Genomic DNA, 8,147 nt, shown 5'->3' with positions numbered 1-8,147 from the left:
GTAGGAAACTAGAAAGTTTAAAAAGCTTAAGGAAAACTTGGTCAAGGCTAAAAATATTCTCTCAAATAGGTTAGTAGTCATATAACAAATATACCTAAAATGTTTGAGGATTTNNATTTTTTTGGAAATAGAAATAAATCTATGAAAAATTGTTCTTTTTTTCCTTCATAAGTTGTAAATTTTTAAAACTTAACATAATTTCCATGTGTGATAAATTTTACGTACAAAATCAGAGGGGAGCTTTTCTAATGAGAACCACTGACATATTTTACTTTTCTTTCCCCCAGACTAACCTAGAATCTTTTAACATTTAGTAATTATTTTTTTTTAATTTGGTTTGTGAAGAGTATGAATATACTCTATACAGTATTAAGTAACTAGTGAGTGTGGGCTACTATGAATCAGTACGTCAAGATTTTATCTTTGTTTTTGTCTCTTATAGAGATGGTCAAACAGACTAGTGAAAGGTCAATGACTTTCTTATTGCTAATTGTTTTTTGGGGGGTCACGTCTATTTTAACACTAGGAGTTACTTAAGGATCCACTGTACATCGGACTGCGGCACCGGCGAGTCAGAGGCCCTGAGTACGACGCCTTCCTGGATGAGTTCATGGAGGCAGCGTCTTCCAAGTATGTGCAATCTTTATTTATCTGTGTTTGAGATAAATTTCAAAAGTCTTTAAACCCTGACGACACACCTAGGAAAATCTCTCGTTTGATTCAGTATGGTTTAGTAATTAGACCTAAGTAAGAATAAATTCTCTTTTTCTCCCTCTCTCCCTCTTCCTGTCTTCTTCCTCCCCTTCCCCCTCTCTCCTCCTCTTCCTTTTCCTCCCCTCCTCTGCTCTCTCCCTTCCCTCTCCCCTCCCTCATTCCCTCCTTATAACTTTCACTGGCCAAATGGCAGCATCACGTATCTATCCTCCAAGCCATCTCTGTTCCTATTCCCAAAGGAGCATTGTTCTTAGAAGCATCGTTGTTGCCGTTGAAATAGGCGGTGGTCTCCAGCTTTACCACACTAAAAGCACAGATCCCAGCTGAAATGCATGTTTATGGGAAGTAGGGAACTGGCCAGTGACAGTAAATAGAAAAAGAAAGCCTTTCCCTTTTTTACATTTTTGGCACTTCTTTTTTGGCTGCCGGTAAGATCCAGTCTTCATTCATGTTTGTGGCTGATATTGGACCCTTTTGTGGTGGGAGAAGGAAGAGGTGGAGACTGAGTGTGAGCTATACGATCCCAGAGCTGTAATAGGGAGGGAGAGCACCAGGGTATCAGTTGCTCTTCATACACCTCTGCTTACATCAACAGTATTTGATTAAATAGTCTACTGTGTTTAATATAGTGTAGTAAGCATTGGGTTGTGGGCCTTCTGGTACTATAAGACTTTCCAGCTTTTTTCTATAAGAAGGCGATTCTGCGATAATATATTCTGAGGGAGTTCTGTCATGCCAGCTGACAGTCATTCATTTTGTTAGTTTGCAGCCACAAAACCACTATTGTTTAAAAATGCATTTGTACTTCAGTGTCTGGGCTTTATTGTTTTGTTTGTGAGTAACTTTATCACTGGTATTTCATGTAACTAAGATGTTCTTTTGTTTCTTATAATTTAAAGTCATAACCAACAGAAAGACAGTTTCTTCATCAGTTTGCACAGAATTTAAATATCTCAAATTGCTTGTCATGGGATTTAATTCAGAGTATACTTTTAGATCACTATGGACTAATTTAAAAAGAACATGTTTGATTAATTTGTTATTATCCTACTTATACCTTAAGATATATTTACTCATAGAGAAAATATGAGTTGTAAAACTTTAGTTTAAGCTCAAAATTTCACATATAATTTTAAAGGTTTTATCATAAAAAACCTTAAACTTGTGCTTATCAGCTTTCTAAATAACAGCATCATCAAGAAGTTGGTTCAGTGGTGCCACGAAGCCCCTGATAGAAAAGGAACTGACACTGGCAACGTGGTTTGCTTCACTGTCAGTTTGTGAGTTTAAAATCTACCTAAATAAGACAAATTCATGATATTTACAGGGAATTTATAAAGCCTGTTTTAAGCACTCAATGATGATGGAAAATCCTTATGGAAACCATGAACAACTTCCTGGAGAATTGGAGATAAGAACCAAGTTGGAAAGGTCTTTTTCCTTGCAGGATCAGAAAACAACTTACATTTTAAATAGTAAATTGGGGGATTACTTAAGATATATGTAAAGAAAATGAAGATTAATAGACTCAACAGTGTCTTTTGATGATGAAACCTCTATAGGCAGGCATGTTTGCTCATGTCGGATCCTAGGAATTTGGGAACTGAAGCAGGAGGATTACTGTGAGCTCGAATTTAGCCTGCGTTATACAATGANACTCTGCTCAGAAACAAAAATGGTGGAAAGGAGGAGTTGTCCTCCTAGGCCCTTCCTAGAGAAAAAGAGCAGAGACTTCAAAATATATTGTTTNGATATTGCTCCTTTAGAAGCTGACTAGGAGTAAAGCCAAGCAGTATCCAGTTAGAGTAATAAAGAGAAAGTNATTTTAAAGGGACATATGACTTAAATTCATGATTGAGGAGTGACTTTTGCAGTTGGAGTTTCTGAGATGGAGTATATTAAGTGCTATTGGGAACAACCTTGTNGGAGGGAGAAGGAGGAACTTGAGCAGACAGAGGCGGAGCTGTGCCTCAGCGTGGGCCCGCACACTTGTGTAANNCAGTTGGGACCACTCCTTGCACTACTGAGATTGTTAGTATCCATTAGTTTATGCCTAGCTCCAACCACCACAGCTGTTGTGGGTTTTTAACTTCTGTATTGGTACAGATGGGGTGGATGATGAGGTGGTACAACGTCATCTTTGTTTGCCCTGTGATAGCTCTTATTGTATAGACCAAAGACCTGAAGATATTGTAACACACTCAGTAAGTATGAAATTAGAATATCTCAGTATAGATTTGTGGTCTCATTCAGACTTTTGTGAGCACCTGGCTGGGGCCCCACCTACCACTGCCCTTGACATTGCTTCTATCAGGGGGAGGAGCGGGAGCAACTGCTTGATGTTTCAAGTCTCCAGATATCACTGCAGACTCCGTGCACAGAGTCCTCTAACGATCCGAGCCCTTTTCCCCAGGGTAGCTAGCTACCTGAGTAAGCATTGTAGATTCCTCTGAAGACCTGGGAGAATTATTGCCGGGTATCCTTGCCAATGTATTGCGAAGTCTTGCCTTCTGGAAACGAGGCCTCTTCTCTCTGTGAATTCTGGGTAAAAGATTAGCTCAAGTTTGGAAATTGTACAAGCAATTGCAACTGTATTGCGTTAACTGCTTTCAATTGTGTAGCTGTTTGTTTTTGATTTCTTTTGGTAGCAAACACTGAGTGACAGACTAGGAAAAGCTGTCTCTATTCTCTCTCATGACTATGGGCCATTGTCTCACATACACTGCTGTTGCCCCTCTCAGGACAGCTGCACCCATTAGGCTTCCTTCTGGAGGCCCGTCACCCCTCTTACTGCTTATCAATAANCCTGGCTATGTATCAACGTTGTCTTCTGTCCATCCTGGTCTTTTGAGATCCGGAAATAAGCTTTTCAGTGATTTGGAGGCTTTGCACCAGCATATTCTATGTGGCTTTTTGTCATTGTTTTAGAAAATAGTCACTTGATTTTTTTTTTTGGGGGGGGGGGGAGAAGGGAGGGCACTATATATAGTTTGTATATCCCAGAATGCCCTCCTCTGAGCCCAGAAATTCTTGCTTCTCCCATCCATGGCAATGTTTCTAGAAGCCAGCCTTACTTAGTATGAGCCATTGGTTTNGGTAGGTACCTAGCAATTATTTTAATAGTCACTTTGTGTCATCTCTGGGGATTCTTGCCATTTGTTAAATTCTGCATCTTAAGAAACTGTCTGAAAATCACTACTTAACATTAGGGTCCAGGATCTGATAAAAAACCCTCATAATTAAGCTCACTTGGACTGCTCTTGGCTAANACAAGCTACCTACATCTGTTCCTCTGGGATATAGTAGCTCTCTTCCTTCTTAAGCTCCAGCATGGCCCACGTGGCTTCTGATGTGGTAGATGCTATTATAGGCCTCAGTGGGGGTCTGAAGGAGATGAAGGTGTATACCGTCTCCTGGCAGAAAACTAACTTCATTAACAGTGAGAAGAGAAAAAAGAATTCTGTTCACTCATAAAACGGTGTTGACTCTGAGGATTTAAAATTTGGGAAGATCAAGCCAGATATCCCTCTCCGTGTAGCAAGTATCTGCTCACTCTACCAAGATTCTGATGGAGCAAATGTGAGTGGCTTGGGCATCTTGGAGGTTCACTGATGTGTATACACCCTGTTCTTGCCATCAGGGTCTTCTGCTAAAGGCTCTATGGAATCTATNCGTCTGTTTGTACAAGCGAGGCCTTTGGCCCTCATGTTGATGTTTATTTGCCAACAAGTCTTGTGCTCTTTTTCTGTTATCCTCTTAGTGTACTTTCTCAAAAACTCTGAAACAGCACTCCAGTTAACATTGTCTTTTACTGATATACCAAGCGGGTCACCTCTGGAGAGAATTATAATAGTTGGGCTGCCACCTTGTGTACTGATATCTAATTACTGCCAGTGACAGAATCCTTGTGGACTGACCTAGGTCAAAGGACCCATTTTAACACCTGCTTTTCCAGACCAGTCCTGATACTAGATGTGGTAGACTAGGTTACGTGGGAAGCATATTCTGAAATGAGGCTCAGTGTTTAAGGATTCTTTCAGAAGTGCTCTTGTGAGTAATTCCCAGGGAAGAAAGACACAAGCCTCAGGATTGAGCAGAGGATGTTGGGTGGTTCTTCAGGCATGACTGCCTCTACTATTGTCACTCTCTGGCCTGTCCTGGCCAATCCTGAATGTGTCTGTATCAGGTAATTGGATATAGGTCATCCTGGGAAAAAACAATAGGCCATGATCTGTGGTGAAGTGTTCCTCTGTGGCTAAGGTGATCCCTGGGATAACAGTGAGCAACCTGGGTATCATTTCAGGTTTCTGTTACCGTGACTGAACTCAGGAAGTGTTAACTAGCTTCTTTAATAGTGTAGCACATAACTACTTTAATACTTGCTTAGTCGCTGTTGGAGAGATGGCTCAGTGGTTAAGAGCACTGGCTGCTGCTCTTCCAGAGGACTCAGATTCACTTCCCAGCACCCACATAGCAGCTCACAACTATCTGCAACTCCACTTCCAAGGGATCCAGCACCATCAGACAGACATGAAGGCAAAACACTAATGCACTTAAAGTAAAAATAAATCAATGCTTAAAAAAATAGATTTGCCTGTTTAACAGTTTTATCTCTTGACCCCAGTAATTCTTTTTTTTTGCATGTTAATTATTTTTTATTAGGTATTTTCTTCATTTACATTTCAAATGCTATCCCAAAAGTCCCCCATACCCTGACAGAATTCCCTCCTTACTTCCCACCAAATACTCTTTGGGCTGTCCATGACTTTTTTCTTTCTGTTCACCTGAAACCTCTCTAAACTATTCGTCTCTGATTCTTGTTGATCTCACTGCTCAGAGATCTTTTTATTTGTCACTCATAGGTCTGTATTTCTAGCTTGGAGATCTTATCTCAGCTCTAGACCTGTGTAACCAGTCTCNTTATTGGTACTTCTACTTGAATCCATAGTAAGACAATATAGAGATCGTATATGTTAGTGATATATGTGGGTACCTGCTCTTGCACCCACTCCTAAGCCAGCTCTTGCTGTACCTTTTNCATCTCTCCACANGAAAGCTCATTCTTGCTGCACTAAGAACAAGAATTACCACTCCATACACAGCTTATTGGCAAAGCTTTCGAAATTTTNATATATGCAGGACTTAACCATTGCCTGTTACTTAATCTTGCTTCTCTGGGCTATTGTAGCTTCCTAACTGGATTTACTGCCTCCCCACTTGTTGCCCTCTAGTGTGTTCATAACACAGAGGCCAAGATGATTCTTCGTTGAGTAATTTCTCTGCTCAGAACTTGGCAGTCCTCACCATTTTGTTCAGAATGAAAAGGGGCTTTGTACTAACAGGAAAGGTTCTGTGCCTCCTGGCTTCCTGGTTCCTTCCTGACTTTGTTACTGTTTGACCTCACCTACATTAACATGGACTACTGTTCTTTTCTAATTGAAGTGTCATCTGCTTGGATTTTTACCATCCTCTGGTGTCTCTGCCTGGTTTTCTACTAGGCTAGCTGTCTCATCTTTGAAATTTGAAATTTCCAGAGATCTGTTTTGCTCAGTGAAGCTTGCCTTGACCAGTGTGCTTAAAATGTTACCTTCAACTCATTGTTTTTTCATCCTCTGCACTGAACAATGCCAGATTTGTTTATATTCAACCTTTTGTGCTCCGTATAGATCCACACACCAATATGTTCCATGAAAACAGAATACGTCCTCTTTCCTTCAGTGCCATAGCACAGTTTCTAGGCCATCACCTGGTATGTCATTAAGTCCTCAATTTGTGAGATCGATGATAGAATTTATTTCATTCCTGGAACTGTAAAGCTATGGATGGAGAAATGCTGACATGTTCAAACAGCCTTTTCATGTGACTTAAGAAATAGTAAAGTGCTTGCCCAATCTGTATCCACTGTTAAGGTTATATTAAAATCAACACAGATAGGAATCTTTCTGTTTTGATTTTGTTTTGTGACTATAGTTCTTATCATGTCTCTTTTCCCAGAAAAGTAGTTAGAAAAGTAGTGACAGCTGCATCTCTTTTATGGTATCCTCCACATGGAAATTTCTCTGAAGATTATTAATTAAATGAGTAAAACAAAGGAAAGGTTACCTGAAAGGAAAAAAAAAAAAAGGCCTTAAAGAGCTTGACTATTTTTGTTCTTTATACAGGGTTTCACTCTAGCCCAGACTGGCCTCAGACTCACAATCCTTCTGCCTCAACCAGCTGATTTCTGAGATTTTCTGCTATTATGCTGTACAGCTACTAAATCTTTTAAGGTGTAATAAAGAAAGACTGGCCCACTTGCTTCTTTTGCAGGCATGGCTGGCAGTTTCCCAGGTAATGCCTTCTGGAGTTGGGGCCTGGGATAATGGTATGAGTGTAGGAATNAAGTTTGGAGGGGAAGATGTTGTAGTATGTAATCTCATTTGGGGGTTTCTACCTCACATTGGTCGTTCGATTCCCAGATAAAGGACACACAACTTTTATATTTTTAACAAAATTTTAATGTACTAGAGCTGAGCAGATATCTATCTTCTAAGTTATGCCTACTTCCCTGCCAATAACCCTGAGACATAACTTACCATGTTCCATCTGAGCTGTTCTTAACTCCAATTGGTCATCCTTCATCTTCATGTTTTCATGGTTCACCTACCCTATGGTGTCTTCTCCTCTTTCTACTTTCCTTTCTCTCCCCTGTGGTCTCCTGCCTCAGACTCCCAAGCCTGGGAACTGAAACTCCACCTCTCTCTCTTCTGCGCAGCTATAGGCTATCAGCATCTTTAGTCAACAGTAGTTTTAAATTAAGGAGCAAGGTCACACAGCATCACTTGGTGTGTTTGCAGATTCTCTCATCCCTGGAGGCAACCAGCCCTCGGGGGCCAATATTTAGTATTATAATACAATATCAAATGACCAAACCTCGTCAGGAAGATCTGTGTCATCCAGTGTAGAGAGGAGAGGGAGGCTGCAGCAGGTGGTCTGCTACACAGCTGAGGGTGAGATTGGGGGATTGGGTGGGTATGGAGGAGAGGAGGAAGAGGTGGAGATCTGCAGTTAGCCCACCTCCCTGTCCACAGTGCTAGAAATTACTTTGGCAATTAAGAAAACAAAAACAAAAACCCCACAATATTGTATTTTCTAAGACATTTGAGAAGCTGGTGATGCCCAGCACTCGGGAGGCAGAGGGAGGCAGATCTTTGAGTTCCAGGCCAGCTTGGTCTACAGAGTGATTTCCAGGACAGCCAGGGCTACACAGAAAGACCCTGTCGTGAAAGTAGTAAATGAATAAAGAAACAAACAAACAAACTTGAGTTTTGTGAAGGTTAAAAGGTGTGACTGTGAAGTCATCTGTGCCAGTTCTTGATTCTCTGTCAGTGGCGGCAGGTGTACTAAGCACTGTCCTGACAAGGTGCCCCTCTCTTCTTTACTAATACATCGAT

The 8,147-nt window shown here is 40.8% G+C and overlaps 1 protein-coding gene across 1 annotated transcript in view; it reads left to right on the top strand.

Moving 5' to 3' along the window:
• The window catches only part of Me1 (malic enzyme 1), a 128,331-nt gene that overhangs the window by 53,875 nt on the left and 66,309 nt on the right, over positions 1–8,147 (top strand). Inside the window, exon 4 of the mRNA XM_029481966.1 lies at positions 527–630. Coding sequence (XP_029337826.1) covers positions 527–630 — 104 coding nt within the window. The remainder of the gene's footprint in view (positions 1–526; positions 631–8,147) is intronic.

The sequence above is a fragment of the Mus caroli genome, chromosome 9 (genome assembly GCF_900094665.2).
Source record: "Mus caroli chromosome 9, CAROLI_EIJ_v1.1, whole genome shotgun sequence".
Classification (NCBI taxonomy): Eukaryota; Metazoa; Chordata; class Mammalia; order Rodentia; family Muridae; genus Mus; species Mus caroli.
This window is presented reverse-complemented; position numbering and strand designations above follow the sequence as displayed.